At 43.5% G+C, this 25555-nt stretch overlaps 2 protein-coding genes and 1 long non-coding RNA gene across 4 annotated transcripts; all 3 read left to right on the plus strand.

Moving 5' to 3' along the window:
- Nucleotides 1–421: 421 nt before the first annotated feature.
- On the plus strand, nt 422–1794 carry LOC108125321 (uncharacterized). Of its 2 annotated transcripts, none has more exons than XM_017241451.3 (3): nt 422–927; nt 1038–1452; nt 1506–1794. In XM_017241451.3, exons 1-3 carry the CDS (start codon nt 613–615, stop codon nt 1673–1675), a joined length of 900 nt encoding a protein of 299 aa, XP_017096940.2. In that variant the 5' UTR covers nt 422–612; the 3' UTR covers nt 1676–1794. The 2 variants fall into 2 exon arrangements, with proteins under 2 accessions (XP_017096940.2, XP_017096941.2); XM_017241452.3 differs by having other exon boundaries at nt 423–927; nt 1522–1794.
- Nucleotides 1795–4354: 2560 nt separating this feature from the next.
- LOC138925901 (uncharacterized) lies at nt 4355–5785 on the plus strand. The gene is made up of 3 exons (XR_011442132.1): nt 4355–5223; nt 5303–5412; nt 5483–5785. It is a non-coding gene; the product is annotated as an uncharacterized lncRNA (long non-coding RNA).
- Nucleotides 5786–17677: 11892 nt separating this feature from the next.
- LOC108125272 (pickpocket protein 28-like) lies at nt 17678–20187 on the plus strand. Its single transcript, XM_043211536.2, has 7 exons — nt 17678–18280; nt 18334–18597; nt 18654–19164; nt 19212–19351; nt 19421–19551; nt 19607–19847; nt 19905–20187. Exons 1-7 carry the CDS (start codon nt 18012–18014, stop codon nt 20185–20187), a joined length of 1839 nt encoding a protein of 612 aa, XP_043067471.2. The 5' UTR covers nt 17678–18011.
- Nucleotides 20188–25555: the final 5368 nt, after the last annotated feature.

The following is a 25555-nucleotide window of genomic DNA, read 5'->3' on the forward strand; positions in this document are numbered from 1 at the left end:
AATTCCAAACTAACCCGGCCCCACCCCCACCCAGCATCCCGAGGCCGGCCAAGTAAGAGGCTAAACCAAAGATATATAGCTATATCGGCCCACCGACCAGTCCCGCTGGATGGCCATTGTTCGACCGCTGGCTGATGAAAGTTGGGGGAGAGATTGGCCGGTGGCTGGGGGTCGGAGAGCCAGGTGGGGGCGGGCAGTTACAACTTAGTTAGTCGAGAAGCAATTGCAGGCGATATCTCAATTTGGAGCTCATAAAAGTTACAAGTAATAGGACGATAATTGGGTATTTCGAACAGGGGATACTCTACAATATTTCCTCAAGTTAGACCATTATTCTTAGAAATTATAAAGGTTTAAGCCTAAGTTTGGGTAATATTTTAGGTATCCAGGAAGTAAACGTGGACGGTAATGTCAAATCAGCAGTTAGAGTTTATCTTTAAGCACTTCCATACCACAATAGAGCCGACTATCCTGACACATAACCCAAGCCATAGCCCAAAAAATAAACAAAAACACAAATTCCCCACATATTCTGGCCCTCAGATGTTATAGCTTTCGTAAAGCTTTGGGGGGCAAAATTATCAATCAACAGCGATAGGTGCAGCCGGAACTATGGCATCCACCAAACAGCCCACTCCCCGACAACTGGCGTATCTTGACGAGCTAAAGACCCGGCTCCGGGAGCTACGCATGCGGCAGGTCACCTTTATGGAGCAGACCGCCCAAATACTTAGCCAGATGAGCTCCGCCACTATGGAGGAGGCACAGGCCGCGGCGGCAGCAGCGGCCTCAGTGGCTGCCAAGTCCTCGAGCCTCAGTTTCAAGTCGAGTGACACCACATCGTCGGTGGCTGGGGCAGGATCTGGAGGCAGGTTGAACATCAAACAGCTAATACAGCGCTTCGAGGATCTTCGCAAGAACTCCCAGGTAGGCTTTAAAGGAAATCCTCCTCGGGCGGTGGTAGCTTGTCATATGTTTTAAGAAATCATTTTAAAAAATGCATAGTTTACTTTTAAGAATATAAAACCCTGCCACAGGAACTCGACCTGCCCGAGGTCCCCGAAGAGCTGATCAAAGTGGATGTGCGCCGCATCCTGAAGGGCTACGAAAAACTCATCGAAAACGGCAACGTGCTCCAGCAGTCCTGGATCCTGCTGAAAAAGACCACAGAGAGCTGTGCCCGTATAGCCGATGCCAAAGCAAAAGCTAAAACAATAGCTCCTACCGAGGATGCTCCTCCTGTAAAGATGGCCACCGTCACGGGGTCCATCGATGTAGTCACGGTTTCCACGGTGCCACCACCGGAACCCAGTCCACAGATAGTAAGAATCAATAGCAGCAAGTCCCTGGGATCTAGTACAGAGATTGTGATCAAGGAGCTGGAGGTGTTTGGACCGGAGGAGATCTCTCCAGAACCGGATATCAAGTACCAGTACAAAGCCCAGGACTATGGTAAGTGGATGAGACACAAGCTGCAGAGCAGTTTCGTGTAGCCTAAACCGAAGCCATTTCCCGTTCCAGGACGAGCCCGTTGGGGAGCCCTGATGCAGTTGATCCTGCGCTTACCCAACCTCTTTCGGCACTGCAAAAAGATCAAGAAGGTTATACCCAGGGCCTGCTCGGAGGGCTGCCACCTGCCCCAGAAAATGCCCACACACTAGGCCGCTGCCAATAGCCACCGTCACACATATCATACCACGCACTCACTAAATCCAACAAGAAGCCACACCAATCCCCAGAAATCCCCCTTAAAATAATCCAATAAAGGCCCCCACACCCACGAAAAAAACGAAACGAAGGCGCATTAATCAATAGCCAACACCACACATCAGCGTGTCAATATTTTGCCTAATTAATGTGGCCCGGCTCGGTCGCAGTTGCGCATCAATTTCGGGCGTCAAGTGCAATGAGGGGGAACAGGCCGATCGCTCCGTGGGTCCCCCCGGGGCGTAGCTGCTGGGGTGGGGGCGAGGCGCTGTAGTCGGGACCACCATCAGCTAATGTGGCCATAGGCAGTGCCTCGGGGCAGGGGCGACGTATGGCAGCAACTGCTGCGCTGACAGCGCATTTTAGTCGCCCATGGAATACCGAAAATAAATCTTTTCATGTCATGACACACAGAGCGGATAGATCACTGAGAGAAAATAGACCTAGAAGCTTGAACTTTATGATTTTATCATTCTGTTATATATTTTGTAGAAATACATTTTACTTTCAGTGTAAAGAAAGAGTGCTACTTGGCTTGAGGAGGATGGGGTGGCAGCACAGAAAGCAACGAAGACAAAATACTTTGCCCCACACAACACACGCATAGCGAGAAGTAAACATTTAAATTTAAATTAAGTGGCTTGTTCGGCATCTCCGAATGCACCAGCTAATGAGCGGAGGCCCCACTCCATGTGGGCAGAGATTGGGGGAAATCTTGATTGGGGAAGGAAGGGGAAGCATCTCAGCAGGAAGCTTTCATGTTCGTGTTATCAAAGAAATTGATATATTTACTTAAGTGCGTGTCCACATGCCAGTTTGTGGTGGGAAGAGAATCTAATAAGGCTATCCGAGATTGATTTTAATTAATTTTTATGAAAAGTTAGAAAAACAAGTTGTTAAATATATAAATGTTATAGAGATAGAGCCGAAATATTGTCGATAATTTAATGTAATGCATACGAGCTCGCCAAACTGGTCGCAGATCCCGCCAGCGATCAACTAACATCCTGCTGAATAAATCAACCTGTATACATTTATAAATAGCTAATTCATTATAATTAAAATTACATGCATTTAAATCAGAAATAACAAGTCTAAACTGGAAGGTTAACACGAATTCAAGCCACACCTTGGCTGGCCATAATAAGAAATCATGTTTGGCAATGATTTGTGGCATCGATGCCGGCTCGCAACGGAGTGGATATATCCGTAGGATTGGCGTACTCTGCAGACGGGGGGGCAGGTGGCTTATCTACGGAGCTGACACGAGTGGCGATGACGATGGCGATGGCGATGCTAATCAGCAACCAGCCGCCGCATGCAACCAGCTGGAGATAGCGACGGCAAACGATGCCGCAACATGTGTCCACAGATCAGCGAGGGGCAATAAACGAGTTGCAAACTGGCACTCCGTTGGCGCTTAAATCGCTTTGACCTGCAACAATATTTGCCGTTTGCAGGTGCCGAGGAGCGAGGCAGACCCAGCGAATATGGCAGGCTCGTTCACATTGTTCAAACATACTCGAACTATTGTTGAGCGTGGAAGTCGAGGGTTGCCTAATGCTTTGACCCCAGCAATTATTTTGGTAAATAAGGTCGATCTTGATTGTCGAGAACATAAATCAAAACCTCTAGAGTCTAGACTAAGTGGGTTAAGCCATTGTTGCTAAAGAATTGCAAAAAACGTTTATAATTAGTCTACATATGTGACTTTATAAATATTTCTATATTAAAGTTAAGATTAACCTGCGACCTCTCACATTTCCGTACTAGCTCACCTTGACTTTTAAACAGAAAAACAATCAGTATCCATGAGCATGGGTACACATATCACCTGGCTATCGAAGAATAAACATCCGAATGTCGACGCCTAGTCAAATATCGAACTTCTCAGATTGTTGAATCTAGTTCCGCGGAATGCCCAACAGTTGTAATCTGACATAACAAATAGTTCTGGGAATTCGTCATCGCACATTCCTCAGGGGCGGAAACCCGACAAGCACACGCCCCCACATGGATATATGTATCTGCGGTGCCCACGCCTATGTGGTAGGTGGTGGGGGGGTGAGAGAAACAGTGTTCACTTTGATGTTGCACCGACGCACGTTGGCAGACGTCTGTTCACCTAATTATCACACTATTTGAGGCATCGTAAAAGCGAGACGGCCAAAGGTAATGAGGGGGTGTGTAGGTGGATGGTGTGGTTGGTTAGCAGTTGGGGGCCGTGGGGCACGTTGGATGCCAAATTCGAGTAAAATTCATCGCAAGCTGTACGGTGGTTTCATTTCGTTGCATTTGTCGTGCATATGGGGCGCATCATAAACCCATAAAAGTGTGAAAGGAAGGCGGCGAGATCAAAGTCCCATTGGAAATAAAACTCTGCGAAATTAAAGGGAATAGTGTTGAGATATCTTATTTACCTTTTAACGTCGTTTTCTCAGGGGACCATAAAGGGAAATGTTTATTTTATGATTAATTTACAAAGTTTTCCATATACTTTTGAGATGCGGAAAGTTTTTGTCTAAAATATGGCTAAGATTTAGTTTTTAATATGATTATTCCATCCAGTAGTAAGTTCTTAACCCAATTCCATTTTATTTCGACTTAATTCCACAATGCATTTATCATGTTTCGTTCATAGTGACTTTCATTTTGAAATCCATTAATTTCAGTGTAGCAAGCAAATTAGCAGCAATTTACATCCGGCCCGTGGGCAGAAGGGAAATTCGCCAGAGGGGGTGAGAAGGAAGTGAATTAGTAGACCTCGGTCCGTCGGGAAATGGAAAATCCCGACCACCGCCAGCTGCACTTGCACATGCAAACTAATAAATTTCATTGATGTGTCTATTTTGGTTGCCCCCGCCTCGGCATCGGCTTTGGCCTCGGCCATAGAGCGATCTAAAGAGCCTCGAAGTGCCTGCAACGGAAGCAATTTGTAGCTACAAGCTGTAATTTCTACCTCCCACCCCCCGTCCCAGAGCCAACGCCTCTTCTGACATTCCTCGACCAAATAAAAAAGACGTCGATAATTCTTAAGCAACGGCGCGAAAATCGGGCAAATTTTCGCTGTCAGTGGTCGGAACCTAATGGCCGGGGCCTTAGCCCGGGCGGGGAAATAGATGAGAGGCGGGATGTGGGTTGGGACGTGTAGCACCAGACCTCGTTGGCTTTGGGAAAGCAATTGCTGCACATTTTATTTAACCCTTTTTATGGCCTCATTATGGCCGGGAGGGCGGAGTGAAAGAGCCACGAGTGCAGACAAAATATATATCTTTTCGCCAGAATTTGGGGTAGACGTTCAGTTCGGAGGAGTCGTTGCGGGTGCGAAATGTCTGGCGGAAATGAGGCTAGGAATCAAGCAAATAAATGTTTTATAAAATGTTTCCAGCACACAAAGTAACAGTGAGCAGAACGGCACAAAAGCCGTACCCCAACAATCCTCGAGCCATTAAAATGAAATTTATCGTTCACAATGTTTTATGGTTTTCGAAATATCGTGCAAAATGGAGTTACTCGGTAATTTGGACGGAAAATTAATGTTGCCAAGCCATGGGTTCATATAAAATGTTACTTTGTCTCTTAATATTTCCCTTAGCCTGCAGGCCTATGATGGATGGTAGAGGAACTCACAGAAATGTACAAGAATTAAAAGCAAACCTTTTAAAATTAAATACAAGGTTGTCACATTGGTAAAAGGAGTTTTGAGTAAGAGTTCAATATCTTTCGAAACTGAATAAAAACATTTATCAATTCTAATCAAATTGTTTTCCTTTAGAGAGGACCCCAAAACTTCTGTAAATCTCTTCGACTGCAATTCATATTCCCCGCAGAGAGGTTACCACCCGTCTGAGCCCGGCCAACGAGGGGTGGCGAGGGAAATTAATAGCGGCTAAAGCTTTCAACTTGGCCAGAGGGAAGCGTTGCAGCAGAAACAGCAACAGCATCACCAGGACCAGGAGCAGGAGCCAGAGCCAGTGCTAGAGCCCCAGAGCCGGAGCAGCGGCCTCACTTACTCATTCATTCAGTTTAGCAGGGGCAACTTGTGGCCATAAATTTGTGCACAGCGCAAAAGTGGAAAATACACCGAAAAATTGCAGAGGCAAGTCGGACGACCTACCCGTTTCCCCAACTTTTTTTTTGGGAGGGGGATGGAAGAAGAGTCCTCCTTTGGGGCCTGTTCTGGCAGTGAGTGTGTGTGATATCTAGCGCACTTTCAGCGCGACGATAAATTTCCAAGGCAAAATGTGTAAATTATAAATACGAGCAATTATTTTAACTCTACTTAACAAATTACCATGCCATAGCATATGGGGCAAAAGGTATAAATTACCGACTTTTGCGACTTGCGGAAATTGTATGGCGGCAAAGGCGACTGGCGTTGCAAGCAACCTACACTCGCACACACACACTCCTGCAGGTGCGTGTATGTGTCCTGGCGGGTCCTGCTTAATTGTGTGTGTAGGTGATTATGCTTAATTGTGTGTGTGTGTGTGTCAGCCGAGGCAAAGGCGTCGACGGCGGCATGTTCAAGGATCTTTCTCTCACTTCCGGTCTGCGCCATCGCCTTCCCCTCGGTCCTACTTTCACCTTTCTCTCCCCCCACCAGCTCGGTTGCGGTGTAAAACTTTTCGAATCAACTTTTAAGTAGCGCAAATGACGTTGTGGCCATGTTAGGTTGAGAAAAAGGGGGGGAGCGCTTCAAGTCTGCGGTGGAATTTGCGGGGGATCAGTGGTGCGGGGCTGGCATAAGGGGTGCGGGCTAGTAACCTCACTTGATGACTTGATAACTTGTGTTTTTGTGGCAAGTGGCAAGTGAGACGTGGCCAGGATGTAGCAGGGTTCCGCCAAATCGCATTATGGCATGGGAAATTTTCAATTTCTAGTCAACAAAATAATATAGTTAATAGTAGAGCTTATAATAAAGAACTAGCTAACGACTAAAAAGCTATAACCTTAGTGGAAACTATTTAATAATTTATGTTAATTTATAAGCATGTAATTCTTGTTTATTCATAATTTATTTTCAAATCAATTTACTTGCATTCTGGTGGCATAATTATTTACTCACTCGAGTTGCAAGTGCCTGTGGCAAGTTCATTCAATCGAAATGCCTGGCCAACTGCCCCCTTCCCTCCCAGGCTCGTGCATTTAAAATTCGCACAACATGCCAGACCATTAATCATTTTCGCCAGCCAGCAGCGAGAAGACTTGATTCCACTTTATTCTTATTATTTTTTTGGGAAAGTGGCGAAAACGAGGTCCCCCTCGTGCCCCTTGCAAGAAACAAAATGAATATTTTTCTTTACTTCTTACGCAACGCTGGACACAAGATTGATGTGACATTTGTGCTGGGCCCTCGAGAAATATGGCAGCTCTTGGCAGGCTCCCACCGCCACAAGTCCCGCCCGGCTCCCCTCGGCTCGACTCGACTCACGTTCCTGCCAGCAATTGGCAATGAAAAATTCTAGCGCCAGCCAAAACGACATTTCAATTCGAAAAGTGCTCGACACTCTCCAGTCGGAGGACCCCGCACTCGCAGAAAATCCCAACGCCCCTCGGTGACAGTGAGTGCGAGAAATATTGCGCCCGCAGCATATTTTGGATTTTGGGTTAACTTGCCGTCGACTTTGGCTCTGACTCTCAGTCTCAGTCGCAGTCTCAGTTTCGGTTTCAGTCTCTTTTTGGATGGCAGACATCCTGGCACGCCATCTATCATTTCAGCTCTAAGGGTTGTTGATGGCCCCCATAAATTATTTTTGCACGCGCTTCGCGTTCCAAACTACTGCGCCAAAAGTATGTATGTATTTTGGCGCAGTGTAGAGACAGGGCCCAAAGCCAAATAACGAATAACGAAAGCCGAAAGCAATTGCACAGCGCATTTCATTTACATAACTTAAATATATTTATTTCCCCCTTTCCGTGGTAATCGTTGCAGCTGTCTCGGCCAAGGGCGCTTTCTATGGCAAGAAAGGAAGGAGCTTCAGCTTCAGAAGGAAATAGAAAGGAAAGGTTGGACAGGACTGAAGGATATGAAAAAATTAACGATCAAGGTAAGGTCTTTGCCTTCAGCACTATTTTATTTCTATAAATAAAATATTAAGGTTAAGTTTTATGTTTAGGATACTAAAGTCTGGGACACCTTCAGAATAAAATTAAAATATAATTAACAGACAAGACGATTAATCCTCTTTGCAGTTCCCCTTAACTTAAGCCATCAACTTATTTAAAGCGTTTTTTGGCAGTGCCTTGAGGGGGAATTCGCGAAGGGCATCAATCAAAGCGGCATTTAAAGAGCCAGAGCCAGACCCAACTCAAAACCTCATTATCGAGCCAGTGCATTAATCAGCTGGACACCGACCACTGGCCGGACATTCCCCGGATATCTCTATTCTCTCCGTGAAAAGGCAGTCGCATACACACGCAAATATACTGGAATATTGTTGCGGTCAACAAAGTCCATGACTTTATTAATTGCTGCTCATTAGCGCTCTGGGCCCATCCATCAAAGTGACCACAACAGCGGGAGAAGTATTTTGTATGGTGTGGTGTGTGTGCATGGGAGTAACACGATGACCCACAGATGCAGATAAAACATAATTTAGTGGCAACCGAGTGCAGATAAGCCATGTGGCAGCCTGTGTCGCATTGACAAACTGCAGACAGGCGCCCGCGGATGGGTTTGGGGATATGGGATACGGGAAATTGGTAAATGCAGGGCAGGGGGATCGGATCGGAGTTCGGGGCATGTTCAACTGGCCATTCTCGATGGGCGCCTACGAGACTTTGTCGCCATTGGACATTATCGCAATTTCTAATCGGGCCTTCGAACAGCAGCACCAGAAGTAGCAACAACAGCTCATGATTGAAATTCAAGTCTCGCCCAACAACAGCAACATAATAAATGACCTGTGGCCGCAGCGGGAAACCCAAAAAAAAAAAATGAAAGGGAAGGGAAAGCAGAAGGCATGGTCGTAATCAGCACTTGTAACTGAAAACCCTCGGGTCAGGCGGGGGGCAGGGTGCCAGGAGGACGGGGGACGTCCAGTGGAGCGGCTTCAGCAGGCCAGCGAGCATGTGTAAAGTTTCCAAAAGAGAGGACACACTAATTAGCGGCCATTGATCATTCGGGCCCGGCGCCTGGGTGTGACAACCGAATTTCTTTGGAAGGAACCAGTCAGGAAGAGAGTTTTCACAACGAAATAAGGGATACCCTGTAATAAAGACTAATTCTTGAGGGTATTAAGTATAATATTATAACCATAAGTCATAGCTAAGGAAATCATAATGAGTCTATATGATTATAGAATTGATAACCATTAAGAAGTTTAAAAATTTAAAGTCAGTTAGACAATTCTCCAAATAAGTAAACCAAAGCACCAGTCTAGCTAATATACCCTCTCCATATAATATAGTTAAAAAAATCAATTAAGTCATTTGAATCTCCTAACCATAACAAACAGCTTTGTGAAGTTTGAATAATAACCATAATCATTATGATAGCCATCGGAATTTTGTATTTTCCCTCTATGAGTATTACCAAGGGTGGATTTTCCTTCTTGGATAACTTTTACATAAATAGAGCCGTCTGGCCCAGCGGGGAAGGAGTGTGGTGCTGATGGCCAGTGAGCTGACAACTTGAAGTTTTAATAGCGACTCTTGTCTGGTGTTTCTTATAGCACAGGGGGCACCCTCTCACGAACTGGTTCTAATTAACCACACAAATATGTAGAACATTGCCACCCTTCGCCCAAGACCAGGCATCTAATCCAGAATCCAATCCGGCGACTCGTAAACATAATTCACAAACGAAAATTCAATTGGCCCGAGCTGGCCTGGGACTCGGAACTCGGAACTCATGAACGGAATGGTCAAAGTGCCATAAATAAATTAAACCCATTTAACATGCGTCATAAATTTATAAACAATACACCCGAAGCTAATTAGCCGACACGAAAATTGCTACGAACGTGGCCCAAGACGGGGGGGATTCGGTTAGGGAGTCAAAGGCAAGGGGCGGCTTCAAAGTTCCTTTGAGCCAAAGAGCAAGTGATGCCAACATTGGCATCGTATTGCATACTTTGGGCTAAAAGGACAATGGGCTAACAAAATATTTCCAATAAATATTAAAATTCCAAAAAATGGATATAAGTTATTACTTTAGTATTAAAACCTGTTTAGTTTTAAAACATTTATAAAAAATGATTGCTTAAAATTATATTAATTATTTTTAGCAATTTTGGCCACTGTTTCCAACAGAAGTCGAGAGTAAAGGTTTTTGTTTTTCGGTAGCCAAGTAAAGCCACAACGACCACAGTTGTCCGTTAGCCATTTGGTTGTGGTTGTCTTTCTTTTTTGGCCGCTTGGCTGTTTGGCTAGTCGCTTGGCTGACTTGCTTCATAAATAAAATGAATTCGTACTCAACCCGACAGCCATAAATAATAAAGTGCAAAGCCCCTGCCCCAGCTCCGGCTCCGGTGGCACCGCCACTTACAACACCCACTTCAACTCCAAGTCTGGTCAGATGTTGCTGTTTTTGGTTTTGTTGATGCCACTGCTGCTGCCGGTTTGGCCAAGTCAATTTCCATAAAGGCAACACTTTCTGCTCGGCGAATTTTAAGATTTACGCTGACACTTGACAAGGGGCAGGGAACAGGGAACTGGAGGGGGGGAGGTGGTAAAGCCGGGGGCGGGTGGCCTGATGGCTGGAGCTCAGCTGTTTGTCATTTTCTGTGAATTATGTGGTGTTAGTTGGGAGTTGTTGCCCAAGTACTTTTCAAGTGGGGAGTGGAAATCCCATAGTCTTCCAAAAATCATATAAATAATACTTATTTAACTTGAAGAATAACCATTCAATAGCTCTAATAACACTCTAAAAAGATTGAAAGTTTTTCAAAACTAAGTATAGTTTTTAGGTGATTAAAAAGCCTCTTTTGTGGGGGCGCAGACAAGTTGCCCTCCATTAACATAACTCAACGAGTCCGTCGACAGATAGACAACCCTTTTCGGCTTCCGCGCCCCTTGGGCTGTGCCAGGTCGTAAACATTTGCTTTCTTTGGTTTTTAATTGGATTTTATTATGCCAAGCCGAAAGTTGCCGTCTGATATATTTATGATTATTATGTTTTGGCTGTGGCTGCGTCGTATTTCTTTATTTTTTCTGTTTTTGTTTAAGGGTTCCTGAATTCTGGAAGCACCCAAGTGGAACTTTTTGAAAAGGCGGTTTAAGGCGGGAGCTTTATGAAGGAATGCTTTATTTGGTAAGGGTATATTTCATATCAAGAAATATTCATTAAAAAGGAATAATTCAATATTATAATTCATATTTATACTGCTTTTTCTCTTCGCGATTCGAGCGTAAAATTCCATACAATTTATATTAATCACCCCATTCGAATAAATGTTCCAGAACACCAAAACAAAGCAATTAAATGTATAATCTTCTAAAAATAATTGTACTTCAAACCTAAAATAAACAAAAGCGTAGTAAACCCTCAACTGCAGTCATGAAATATTCGTTCTGGATTTATTTATTTTACATTTTTGAAAGTGTACGAACTCAAGAACGAAACTACAGAATTGTTTTGCAAAAAATATCTATTAATAATGTTGATAAAAATATATTCGAAAAGGCCGATGGGGAAGTGTTTCAAATAAATAATCGCAGCTACCTTGATACGAGTGTAGTTTTTAAAAACCCGACAAGCAACATGATGGTTAATTTAGTTCTGGATTTCTGGAGGCAAAACGGTCAACATATGAGAGTGTTTGATGTTCGGTATAGTTGGTGTTCATTCTTCGAAGAAATCCACAAAAACAAATTTTTCATTAACTATTCTAAAGCGATGAAGAAATTTTCAATCAAGGAGTTAAAATGTCCGTTTGAAGCTGTAAGTGTATTAATTATTAGTTCTAACCCTAAAGGGTAATAGTGTAATCCTTAAATCCCTTGTTTTTATCAACAGAACGAAACATATGGAGTGAAAAATTTATACTTCGATGAGAGAGACTTTCCTTCATTTGTACCTTTGGGAAAATTTCGTTCCAAGTTTGAATATTATTTAAATGACGATATATGGGCTACAATTTCAACGAAAGGACAAATAATATCGTGGAAAGATGGATAGTAAGCTGGAGCTCAATAAAATTCTAAAAATATTATTGAACTTTCACATATTTTAAGAATTAATTTGAGATGGGTTAGACGTTTAGTATTGAATTTTTTTTGGATATCTTCGGCAGCCCTGGGTGTAGCCGCCCATTTTGGTTAATTGCTCGGATGAACAACTAATTGGGAGGCAGTTCAAAAGGGCAGCCGGCAAAACAGATCCGAATTTATATGTATGCCATGGCGGTGCCGATGCATGTGTAACGGCACTTAAAGAACTCCAGCTCCACAAAGGGACCCTACCCTACCCTGTCCAACCCAGGGCCCCCGTGGAGGGAAAGATAAAACGTGGCGCTCACACAATCCCCAAAACGAAAGAGACAGGGCCCAGAGCCAGAGAAAGAGACGGGGCGCATACATTTAAATTTATGCGGTTTTCGACTGTGCGGGGGTGTCTGGGATGTTGCCTTTTGTGCAGTCAACAATTTTCATGCTTGAGCGATTGCCACGAAATATTATGGGCCTAGAGGAGGGACGGCAGCGGACATAATTAGTTGAAACGGAAGCTAATTTATGTTTTGGCAGTTATGTTTAAATTAATGTTACAAAAATTAAATGCTCATAAATAAAACGAAATTTATGGCAATGACGGCTGGAACTCACCCCGAGGCGACAGTGTGTAGGTGTGTTTGTGTGTGAGCCTGTCTAGGCGGAGTGAAAGGGAATGGAGAAAGGTGTCCCTCCAGGAACCGGGATGCGAGGAGATAGCCATTCGAAATCCTCATAATGTGTGCCAAGCAATTTGTTCGAATGTTCCCTCTGCCGTTAAAAAGAATTCCAACAACGTGTTTAGAGTCCATTAATGGCCTCGAAACGCACTTAATGCCCAACTGTCACTGACGATGACAAGAATATGTATAGAGGAGGGTGGGGCGATAAATCGGTGTTGGATATATGGAATTGATTGTGAACACTAATGGATGTGGTGGGTGATGTTCCCATAAGTATTGTCTTATTTATAGATCTGCTAACAGAATAAATATTGAAAACAATACCCTAAACGAGTGGGGTATAATTTTTCAATGGGTAAGATATGTAAAGAGTGTATTCCATCAACAAATTTGACTTAGTCCTTACATCCATAATAGAAAAATTACAAATTTCCTCGTCCAGGCCAGAGAAAGAAATACCTTTTCCAGTTCCAATCCCAATCCCCTGATATCTGCCCCACAACCCGGACCGTTGTTTATTTGGGTGTCTGCTGTGTAGGTTTGTACATACGCCCAAAAGAGGAAAACCTTTCAAATTTTGCAACGCAATATGTCAATTACTTTCAACAAGGCTGCCAACTGTGTCCAGCACATACACACTGCTAACAAATGAATGAAAAATGAATTTAATTGCCCTATGTTGGGTGTCAACATTTTTGAAATGGGTTCCCATTTGTATCGCAGCCAGAAAAGCACATTCAGCTGGGGCGACTGTGAACTTTTTGGGTCTTGAGGGAGCTGGAAACGTTTTTATGACAGTAACAGCAGTAAAACCGTTGACCTCTGACCGCCCACTGCCCACTGGGCACCACCTCTCCCAAAAAAAAAGAGACAGCCTGCCTTTGACCCATATCAGCCGTCTCCCATGTTTCGTAAATCGAAGAGTATTTTTGGATGAATGGCCAACATTCTTGGCTCGAATCGGTCAATTTCAAAAAAGGGCCAACACACTAAGGGCCAGGTCCCGTCTGCCAGCGTGGAGTTTTGAATCGGATCCGGATTCTGTTGCTGTTTCTGATTCTGATTCCATTTGTGGGGCCAAGTCAAAGTCGGTTTTCCTGTCTGGTGCAGGCGAAACCGCAAAGAGCAACATAATGAAAAGTGTTTGGTCATTTATTGTTTAAATGTCTGACAGCATGTTGACAGCCAAATGCCAAAGTAAGTTGTCAGTGGCACAGCAGAGTGGAGTGTGGCTGGAGGGGATCGGTTCTTCAAATGGAGTTGGAGATGGAGATGGAGCGGTAGCCAGACAACGAGATGGCCCAATGTCTGGGCATGTCAGCTGGACTGGCAGCAGATGGAGAACTTTGAGCTCCTGCCTGACGGCCTGCCTGCCTGCCCCACTGGACTAACGGACTACGGAAACTTTCGCAGCGGTTTCGCCTTCATCTTCTCCGGCTGGGCAAAGTGCAGGCGACACTTGCTTTGATGTTCTCGCATTTGATTGACTTGCGGCTGGGAGTCTCGAGCTCAATCTGCTTTTGAGTTGGAGCTGTTATGGTTGGCCGGGTTAATTAAGTGGGAGAATCAAATACACATTTCAGACTCCAGATGATGGATGGCTGAAATACACATTTTGAATTTGGTCAAGTGGCAGACTAGCTTATAAGATAGCTTAATATGCTATGAAGTATCTATACCTATCGAACTTAACAATCAACCACTTTAGCCAACCTTCGTTTGCGAATGCCACACCATTACTTTTTTAGCCACCATAAACTTCCATATCATTGACTTTTTATTTTTATAGAGCTAACGTGCCTCAATATGGCAATATAATAACCTCCATCTGACAATAAAACATAAATAATGTGCTGGCCAAAGCCGGGCCACAAAGCCATCGTCCAGTGTCCAGTGTCCATTCCGTGACTGCAAGAGCAACAACAATTGCGACAAGCAATTCTCGAATGACAATTGTAAATTGTTTAAATAAAATTTATGAGTGCCCAAATGTGTCGCCATATAATTTCATGCACTTTAACATAAAATTTATCACAATTTGTGTGTGTCGCATATTTCTTGTTTCGCCTCCTTTTTTTTATTATTTATTTTTTTTTTTTTTGTAAATAGTTTATATGAGTTTTGGTCGAGATCTGGGCTGGATTGTACTGGGGACTGGGTGTTTGTGTGTGGGGATTCTATGGGCGCTTTGCCGGCGAAATAACTGTAATTGAAATTTATTGCACAATTTATCGCAGCGACAGACAGAGAGGGACGGGACAGAGATAGATCGCGTTCGGTTCGTTTAACCCGCAGTTGTTTCCCTCGCTTTTGTATGCGACATATTGAAATTTATGTCAATTTAAAAAGCAAAGTTGTCGTGTCAATCATAAAACTCAATTATCGCGCAAGCATTTGCCATTCCGCCAAAGGGGGGGCCAACGTTGGCCAACACAAAAAAAAACGGCAAATTGTGAGACTCACAATTGTGGGCCCGACAACCGTCATCAGAGAGCTTAACAACTCAATTGAAAAGCCATTTGGGAGCATTTTTACGCGTGTCTAGCTTACGGAGGTCTCACAGTCCAGTCCAGTCCAGTACGGTACGGTGGCGGTCCCATCCCACACTCCACACTCCATATACACCATTTGAATTTGATTGCCGGCAATCAGACGGCTCTGGCTGATCATCATCAAAACATGCCACTTCTGTTTTGTGCGCTAATCGCCTCTCAATCGAGCTGACTACCCTCACAAAAGCCGAAAGCTCATTTCGTTATGTTTTCGATTTTCAGTTTTTTTTTTGTTTTGGTTGGAAATCCCCCTTCGTTTGGCCCCCAAGGCACTTAAGTGGTTTGGACTTTTTTGAGTGGCACGTCGTTGACGTTGGTGGGTGCTCATTCACTCACTTACTTATCCACTCTCTCACCGCTTGCCTCGGATATCAGGTCTATTCGAATGCCCTGCACACCCCAATTAGTGGCACCGAAATGGAAACGAACTCCACCGATCGCGCCGTCCGGAGAAAGCCACAGCTCTCGAAGATCAAAGGAAGATAGCGATGGTCATTCGTCGATGTCCGAGGTACCATAAGTGGGTGGGGAAATAAGATCGAGTGGGTCCGAGATCACAAGGGGAATTCAATGAACTGTCTGGCTTCAGGAGTATTTCGATCATAAAATAGTTATTCATAATATTTAGGTCATAGTACTTGGGGTTTTAAAGTTTAGGGTTACGATTAGTTTTATAAATAAGCTAAATGGCATTAAAAGGGATAATCTTGATTTTAAAATAATGAAACTTTCAGCCCACATGGCGTATGATTAATTTTATAAAAAACCAGAAACTTTAAATAGAACACGGGCTTTTAATAAACTAACTAAACATGCAAAAATTCTTAAAATGATTTACTTTAATTTTAATATTTTCAAACTAAACTTTTCTTTTTTAACAAGTAAAATTTTTTTTGGGCAGGTTGTACTGCCCACAGGGCGTATGATTAATTTTTAAATGACTGAACTTCTTTTCAACCCTTCTATGTACCTTTTGTTAATCTTTTGATGGATAAAAAATTAATATACTAGATTATTTTTATTTTCCATCTTCAATATCCCCTACACGTGCTACAAACTAATAACCCTCACTGCTGACAGTGCAGGGTATTCGAAGAGCAAATCTCAATTAAAACTGTCACAGTCACTCAAAACAAACTGTCAACTTTATTATTAATTAAATGTCAGATTATAGTCAGGCCTGACACACACAATCCCAGCACCCCTCTCGCTTCTCACCATCACTACATGCGACTGGGCGTGGCAAGCAAATCCGTTGCCGCCAAAGATGTCGCACACTCCTTTGAAGCCAGATTTGAGGAAGGAGAGCCAATCTGTCAGTCAGTCACACAGTTCAGTTAGTCAGCTGCCACACCACACTGTACCCCGTACACTGTACAGTGTGCACCCCCCCCGTAGACCACAGCTCAATGAGCTGGAAACGCTAGTGGATTAGGGGACGTGTGCATAACGCGTAATCTGAATGGATTTGGAAAAGTGATTAGTCAGTCCGGCCGTGATGGTGTCTCCATCCATGTCGTAATCGCAATCGAAACGGCGATAGGCCGGCAAACAACTTAAAAAAAGAATTAAACTGACATATAATTGCGGTTTTTAGTGGGCTGAAAATCGTAGTCGGAAATCTCAGTCACCTCAGGCGTGGAGTGGCACCCATTAGAGCGATTAAACACTTGTTCGAGTCCTATCAGGGTGATTACATGCCAGCCGAGTGCCAAGTGTCAATCACTGACATATCAATTCCAAAAATAAAACCTCCCATAGAGCTCTTAATATAGTAAATCTGATTCAGTGCAGGAAATGCGTTTATTCCTGTACCTCTGGCCCTTGCTGTTTGTTCTTTTATTGGCCGTGGAGACCGAGGGCTCCATATTCAGTTTGGGACACAAGAAAATGGAAAAGATTCCCGCAAAACCAGAGATGGACAATGTACCTGGACAAGGGATAGTATCACCAAAACAATTATCGTCCAAGAAGAAACTATCAAATGACTACATCAATGGCATGTTGAGCATTCAAGGACGCATGATCTTCAATACGGTGAACAAGCCCTCGTCCCTGAAACTCTATCGACGGGCTTATAGTGTGGGATAGATGGATGGATTGTAACTCGCCCGGTTAATTTGGGTTATCGCCATTAAGGACACTAATTGTAGTTATATTTTTTATTAAAGGCTATATGAAATGAATAAAATAACAAAGGGTATTCAATAGAGTATTTATTTAAAGCATTTCGGAGAAGGAAAAGAAAGGTAACAACTTCCAAATTGGCCAAGGTTTTATTAATTTCAATGCAGAAAACCTCGAACCTCGAAACCACCACCATTTCACTAGAAAATTGTTCACAGCAATCAATTTAGATTAGTGCCTAGACACTTGTACAAAACCGCGGTTAAGCCGGCATCTAACAGCAGTCATAACACCCCTCGGTGGACACATGGTTACCCCGATCGATTTACGATCAGCATCCAGTTGGCTGGCCGAACGGTTGTAACCTCATCGAGAGCAACACCTTGTGTAACATTAATTTGAGCAATTTAAGATCGGCCGGCCAGTGGCTACAAATCAATTTCAGCTTGACAACTTAACAGTCTAATCGAAAACAACAAAATGGTTGCCCCGCCAACACGACGACAACGAAACCAGCGGCATTGCGGCCAACTCAATTGACCAGCTGTCCGTGTAAAGTCCAAATACGATCGCCTACCCCCTTTAGACCCGGGGACCAGATGAAGCCCAGTGGAACCACTGAACGCACCTAGTTTTTCGAAGTGCTAATTTGGGACCGACTATAAAAAGACGCTCCATAGGACTGACGCAGTCCTTTATCAAGCCTGGACGAACCTCAGGTGGGTTTATTTAGAGCTAGAGTATAAAAGAACACTACTCATGGCTGGCGAAGTTTAGTCATGTCTGGACAATGACCGAAATGCGGAAGGAACACGTGAAGCAGCCAGGCATCAGAGAACGGCCCGGGCCGGAGCACTTAACACTGCCGGGAATCGATAGCCGGCCCAGTATTGACTCTGCCGCCCTGAGCGATGTTCCCAGTGATGTTATCATCAAGTCCAGGATTCGATATGGAAGCACTCTATCCGCCTGCAAAGGCCTACTAATGGAGTACGCTAAAAGCTCTTCCATTCATGGCATCCGCTACATCTTTGAGGTCCACAGACCCATCTACGAAAAGTCGGTGTCGTATTTTCCAAATTATTTACTAAACTAACTGGCTTATCTTCCAGGGTCTATTGGCTGTTTTTCACTTGTGTTTCGGTGTTTTTCGCCTTTGCTCTTATTAGGAGTGCCTACTTTAAGTGGAAATATTCTCCGGTTATTCTAGGCTTTGATGAGACTCTGGTGCCAGTGCATAAGATACCCTTTCCGACCATTACTGTCTGCCCGGAAAGCAAAATAGACCATTTTGTTTTCAACTATACGGATGTTTCTCGCAAGTTTTTGGAGGAGTACAAAACTCACGGCAATATTAGCAATCTCAGCGATGAAGAGTTGAGTACCTAACCTTTTCCTTAACTTTTAACATTTTTCAAACACCTTCTTATAGCTTATCATATATGGCGGCCGCAATGCACATCTGTGACCCGGAGGTTGTTCAGCGATTTAGTCCTTTGCTCTCAGAACTGAATCCTCCATACGTGGACGTAACCCAGACCCTGATCGATCTAAGTATACCAAAGAATGTGACTGGATCGTTTTGCACATGGAATGGACGATTCTATCTCTTTGAAAATATACTCGATATCGTGGTTACGGATGAGGGTATTTGTTACCAGTTCAACGGGATGCATCCCAAGGATATTTATCGGGACGAGAAGTATATCAGCTATGTCGACCCAGATATAGTGGATTTCAACAACTACATCAAGATGGAGGTACCTGCCTGGAACGAGATAACTGGAACATGGTCCCTGGAAACCGGCTATCTGAATCAGGGCCAGAATGCGTATCCCCAGCGAACAGCGTACTCATCGGCGAAAAATGGGTTTTTTGCCTTCGTGAAGGGCTTGCAGCACAATTTTGACTACGACTGTCGCAGGTTTAAGAAGGGCTACAAGGTATGTAACTTGTGTTTTGGGAATCTAATTAATGTTTAGTTGTTCAGGTCTTTTTCAATTCCCCCGAGAGCGTCCCCCTCACGTCCGCTAATTACATTCTGGTGTCCCATGGCGATGAGGTCCTGGTCCGTTTACTGCCCTCTTATGTAATGTCAACTGAAAGCTTACGAGAAATTCCTCAAGATCAGTAAGTTGAGTGATACTAAGGATATGTTATATATGCTATAGCAAAAATAACAAAGGAAAATATTTTCAGGCGTAAATGCTTTTTTAATTATGAGCGCGAGTTGCGATTCTTCCGAACCTACTCGCAAAACAATTGCCAAACCGAGTGCCTAGCTAATTTCACAGTTTCCAGGTGCGGTTGCGCCAAGTTCTGGATGCCAAGTAAGTTAGTCGATTCGCTTCTTAACCATATTTGTTCATCTTTAATTGTACCCAGAGCCCGAGGATACTCCTGTTTGTGGATTGAATGACATCGCCTGCTATACTGCTGCTCAGGACGAGCTGTACGCCCTCCATTACAACCAATCGATGACCAAGAACGTTAAGGATAAAGTTGAAATGATGTGCAACTGCTTGCCAGCCTGCACATCGCTCGAGTATAACTTTGAGATATCAAAAGCCAAATACGATGTGGGCAAGGTAGTCAGATCATTTCGAGAGGAGTATGAGGATATGGGGTAAGAAGTAGTAAAATATGCAATCTAAAAGTTTATTTTCCCTTCCTAATACTATAGTATTGGAACACGAATTGTGGTTTACTTCAAGGAACAGCAGTTTACTGCCAATATAGTTTACATACGCACTACACTGTTTGGTGTCTCAACCTTGATTTCCAATTGCGGTGGTATCTTCGGTCTATGCATGGGAATCTCTTATTTCAGCTTTCTGGAGCTGATATACTTCTTTTGCATGCGAATCTGCGGAAGCTTTCGCGATCGTCGGAAGAACAAGATACATCAGATCCCGAGGTCACGAGGATCAGCTAGAAGAAAAACAAATCCATCTCTAAGATCTTAGATACATCTTTCAAATTAAAAAATAATAAAACAAATATAGACTCTCTACTTGGGCATACTTAGAAACCTTTGTAGGACTTTGGAGTCGGTTTCATGTAGCAATCTCTTAAGTGGCAACAGAGTTGTCTTACCCAGAGATACTGTATTCCATGGACTGCTCCTGGCGGGACGCTAAAATTGTCATATTGCAAGCGCACGCAGGCGCAGCGTAAATGTTAAAAATTATAGCTAAACTCATAAATTACAGGCGTAGTCAGCCGTTGAAACCCGTTCTCCATTGCCCCGCTGCTCCGATCTGCGATCGGCGATCGCCCCGCAACCGAGTGAACATGCCCTGACAGCTCACCGGGTCTTTTAGACAATTTAAAGGCGGTTCGTACTCAATAAACCAAATTCCGCACATAATTAATCGATCCAGAGAGCCGGCTGCAAACCAGACTCACTCGGACTGCCAGTGCCGGCCCCGCCGTTCGCTCATTTCGCTTTATTTTTTACACAATATTTTGACTTTGAATGTGGGCTCAAGTTGTGGGGTGGGGGAGTACCACACTAAGGCGGAGCCACGGGGTAGCGGAGGTGTGCAAGAGGCGAAACTTTTTAATAGTCGCGCCATAATCGTAAATCTTTTGTGTCCGACGCAGTGCAACGAACGACATGGCCGACAAAGCCCCGGCTTGGATCAGGATGGATGGAGTCAAGGGATGGTTGGCGATGGTGATGGTGACGGGGTGACGGAGTGGCCCGGGGCACGGTGGTGGTGTAGGGGCACTGCGCCAGTTATAAGGCCATGGGTATGCCGATTGACCAAGCCAATTGCCAAGTCCTACTCACAAACAAATCGAGTCAGTGTTCACAACTTTATTTATGGCTTGAGAACATTGGAGGAAAAAAATTGGAACAGGAGATTGTGCTAAATGCATATTGCTTCTCACTTAATATATATACCAAATATATATTCTTAAGTTCAGATCAGGTTAAAATAAATTAGGTTTAAATATATATGGTTCAAAGCTTACTATTTCATTTCATGGTGGTTAGAGGAGGTTTAAAGGGTTCTACAAAGATGTCCCCAAGAAGATTTATAATAAAACCTAAAAAAGTGATGATGTTGGGAAAATACTAATATGAATATTCGAAAAAAAGTACTACTATATTAGTGGATAAAATTCAAGACGTAGTTTTTAGATTTCCGTAGTAATCACTACAGTAGCATCGGGATTACAACTTGCGAGGCACTTGTGGAGCAAGCGTGTTTCCAGGAATTGTGGTTGTAAAACTTAATCAAACATCAGGTGGAAAGCGATCTGCGGATTCCGGGGACGCGTACTCGCATCCGTATCTTTTTCCCATTCACCTTGTGGATGGCTGACAGCGGACCGACTGGGTTGAGTTGTTCCACCTGAAGAAGGCGCGCTCCATGAACAGAGTTGGGATCATGGCCAAATGGCAAGCCTCTCGTGTAAGCCAGACTTGTGTGCGCATTATTCAAATGCCCATCTAAGTATCTCTTGGTGTCCATGGCTTTGCATCTGTATTTGTATCTGTATCTTTAGCTGTTTTTGTATCTGTATCTGGCGGCGTCTATGGAAAAGCCAAGCCAAGCGCATGCCAAATAACGCAACGTAACGAAAAGAAACGAAACGAGACGCAGAAAGAGACAGCGACAACATGGAGAACTGTCAGTTGGAGCTGACATATAAACTGACAGTTTGAAATTGAGGTTTTCTCCATGCTGACAGCGTAACACGTCAACTTAAGGAGGCATGAGGCCGTCCGAAGTGCCTGTCCAGATACAAATAGACAAGCGCGGCCCCGAGGAGTTTCAGCCTAGTCCATGTAAAGCGCAAAAGATAGTTAAGACCCTGCCGGAGCTGGAGCTGGAAACGAAGTCGGAGGGAGGCCGAGTGGGGACAGGAGGCTGAGGGAGTCTGAGCCAGCAGCTATCGCAGACAGCAGCCGTAGACAGCAGGCAATTTGACAGCTTAAACACACGAGCATGTCAAAATGATATGATCGCTAAGTGAGCGCAAACACACAAAGCACAGAACGGCATACTCAGATATAGCCAGATGAATGCAAAATGGCCAAGAGGAGGGTGCAGCAAGCGGTTCAACCTGCAAGAGCTGATGCAGAGAGAAAAATAATCAGGGTGTAGTCTAGAGTCTAGTTACTAGTCAGTTTAGTAATTTTTTTATTTTAGCTACCATCCAAAATTTGCTTAGGATTAAAATATAATTCTATAATTCTTAACTTGATAGAATTGAAGTTTTATTAAGACACCCAAGTTATCCCAACTGTAATGGGTTGTAGACTTGCAATCAAAGAGCCAGCGAGCCTCAAGTGTTGCATCTTCTTTGCGCATCGGCCTCTTTAGTAACAAGCATACTGCTCGGCTCATGGACAAAACTTTTGCCTGTCAGCGTTGGTACCAAGTGGAATCAGTCTGGGAGTTGGGGCCTGGGCATGGGTATGGGTATGGTTATGGGCTTGGGTCTGGGCCAGGGTCTGAAACTGGGCTTGGAAGGCTTGGAGTGTGTGTGTGTTTCTGGCCTGGTAACTTATCTCGGCTTTCAGTGTCAGCATGTTGTAGCTGTTGTGTGTTCGTTCAGAGTTCGGCGTGCGTGTTGCTTTTCATGTTTACATTAATAAAAGTCAAAGGTTCTCGAGACTGACATATTGTAATTTATGTTTAGTGACAGCTTTATATCGGCGCAAAAAGAACTTTAATCACTTGTTATTTAGCATAAATGAGTTGCCTCCTTGTTGCCGGGATGACTTGCGGATGAGTGCAATTGATTTGTAACTGGATTGAATAACGAAAATAGAACGACTCTGCTTCCAACTATTGAGCTCATCTGCTTCGTAATGAATGTTATTTAATTTCGTTTTAAATAATCTTTTTGTGCCATTTTTGTTTTATTGTTTTTGGTTGACGGGTGTGCGAAATTGAATAACCTGCCACTTAGAAAGGGGGTCTCTTGTCAGTTTTATGTCAAAATAAATGAAGTTAAATGACAGTTTAATCAAGGCGTCAGGCAATGTCAGAGCATCATCATTATCATCATTACTATATTATAGTCAGTCAGTCAGTCAGTCACACAACAAGCCAGTGAGTCAGTTAGTCATGTGTGTGAGCCAGAAACTATTGTAAAACCCAACTGCTGTTACCCTGACTGCCAGTGACTTGTATAATGCATATCTGGCGAACAATGCGAATCCGCGTGCAACTATAGTATATATATTTTTTTGTATATATCTGTATTTCCTTCTGTTGGCTTGTCATTGTCAGGCATTTGCCGAGAGACGTTCGTAAGTGCATTTGCATTTTGCATTTGGCGCGCTGCAAGCTGCAAGCTGCAAATGTTTTTGACACTTGACAGCCAACGCACTGACAGCTATAAAAATGTACGATAAACTGTTCGTACATGGAAGGCACAGTGGGGCAAAGTGATACAAATCAGCTATAATAATAAGAAGTACTTACCTTAAACTTTTATTGATGGGACATACTTGAATACAAATTTTTAACAAAAGTTCTATTGAATACTGTATAAATAAAGCTCTTAAAAATATCATTTAATTTCTATTTAATATCTAAATTTTCTATCAAAATTTTACAAGAAAAGGGTATGATGATGGGCCTTAAAAACGTAATGCTCTTGCCCCATTTTGCGCAAAAAAAAGTAGATCCAAGTCATCTGGTAATTATTATCAGCGGGATGTGTTTGTTGTGGCTTTAACTGGCCCACAGACCAACAGACTCCCGCGTAAAAATAGAAAACCAAATAAATCTTCTCCACTCTTTGAGGACGCCGGCTTCCTGCCCCTGCCACACCGGCTAGCTCCGGCTGTGCGTGATGTATTCCCGCCGTGCTCTTTATGCCGCGTCATCCCAGACCCAAAGTTGTTTACAAATGAATTTAATTGATCAATCAAAGCGAGTGAAGATCAAAAAAAGCAAAAAAAAAAAATGTAGGAAAATGGAGAGAGAAAACGAGATCAAAGCAATGCGGAGCCCAAAACAGACAAATGCCATACAAGCAGCGACAAGCCGAACATGCAGCAATCAGCCAGCAAGGGGCAACACCACATTAGACATGTTCTCCGGTCTTTCAGTCACTCACTCACTCACCCAGTCATTCAGTCAGTCAGTCATTCAGCCATTCCGATCACTTCATGTCCATTTGGACCCACTCCACTCCACTCCTCTGCTTTTCGAGCTGAAGATTCATTGCAGCACATTGCATCCAGCGTGGTACTGGCGTTGTTTTGATTGGTATCACTCAATGAACTTTGATTGTTGTAAATGTAATTAATCAATAACACAAACATTTACACAACATGCAGCCAGACAGCAGGAGAGGGGGGAGGGGGTATCCCCAACCCCCCTTTTAGCATCTTAATCAACTCCAATTGTGCTGAAAAACGAGTGGAGATTGTTGTGACATTGGGTCTGGTCTGGCCAAGTCTGGACTCGGTCAATGGTTGAAAAGTTGCGAAGATAAATTGTTATACAGTGCTTATAAGGCAAATCGATTGGACAGCTTGGTTGCTAGTATGTATGTTTAAATTTATATAAATTATTAATTGGATAGAATGCTACTTCTTAACTTCAAGCCTTTTGCATAATAATAATAAATATTAAATATTTGTTGCCCTCGCTGGCAGCAACGCAACTAACTGCAACTAAACATCCGGCGGAGGTCAAAACGAGCACAGAACGGCAAATGCCATAAATAACCCAACCGATCCCCTCTGGATTGAGCTGAATAATGGTTTACAAAACATTTTTGTGTTTCAGCGATTAAAACGAGAGGCTAATCGGGCTATTGGAGGTGCTGGGAGGTGGCGGAAAATCAGCGCTACAACAATAATAGCTGAAAAATTTGTAAATATTTCATAAATGGGACATAAATTAACACAACTAATGCCATAAACTACAGCGGTGGCAACAACAATAACCAATGTTGCCATGATTTGTTGCACGATAATTGCAGCCAGTTGCAGTAGCGGTGGCAACAGCAGTGCCAGTGGCAGTGGCAGCTCCGACAAACTCACGAACACAAAAAAAAAATAGTCACAAAAGTTGACATTTTCGCTCGCTTTATCTAAATGCACTAAATAAACCGCACAAACACCCAACGATACTGATACACATGTGCATAATGTCATTTGTTCAGAATTTATTGGTAGCACTGCAAAATATGAAAACACAACGGCAACAAATATAGCAACAACACGCCGAAATCGGGCATCGGGCATCGGGCGGCAGCATAAATATTTTAATATGATTTACAAGCGGATGCAGTCAGAGCTTAGAGTCGAAATTCGAGTTGGGTTCTGGCTTAGCTTTTTTTTGTTTACCCATA

Source organism: Drosophila bipectinata, chromosome 2L (genome assembly GCF_030179905.1).
Source record: "Drosophila bipectinata strain 14024-0381.07 chromosome 2L, DbipHiC1v2, whole genome shotgun sequence".
Taxonomy (NCBI): Eukaryota; Metazoa; Arthropoda; class Insecta; order Diptera; family Drosophilidae; genus Drosophila; species Drosophila bipectinata.

Bases quoted from the DNA above. Each gene is read 5' to 3' on its own strand.
- LOC108125272 (XM_043211536.2), top strand. From the start codon at position 18,012: ATGACCGAAATGCGGAAGGAACACGTGAAGCAGCCAGGCATCAGAGAA. The intron at 19,352-19,420 runs GTAAGTTGAGTG...AAATATTTTCAG, and splicing joins CGAGAAATTCCTCAAGATCA to GCGTAAATGCTTTTTTAATT. The intron at 19,848-19,904 runs GTAAGAAGTAGT...CTAATACTATAG, and splicing joins GAGGAGTATGAGGATATGGG to TATTGGAACACGAATTGTGG.
- LOC108125321 (XM_017241451.3), top strand. From the start codon at position 613: ATGGCATCCACCAAACAGCCCACTCCCCGACAACTGGCGTATCTTGAC. The intron at 928-1,037 runs GTAGGCTTTAAA...ACCCTGCCACAG, and splicing joins ATCTTCGCAAGAACTCCCAG to GAACTCGACCTGCCCGAGGT. The intron at 1,453-1,505 runs GTAAGTGGATGA...CCTAAACCGAAG, and splicing joins GTACAAAGCCCAGGACTATG to CCATTTCCCGTTCCAGGACG.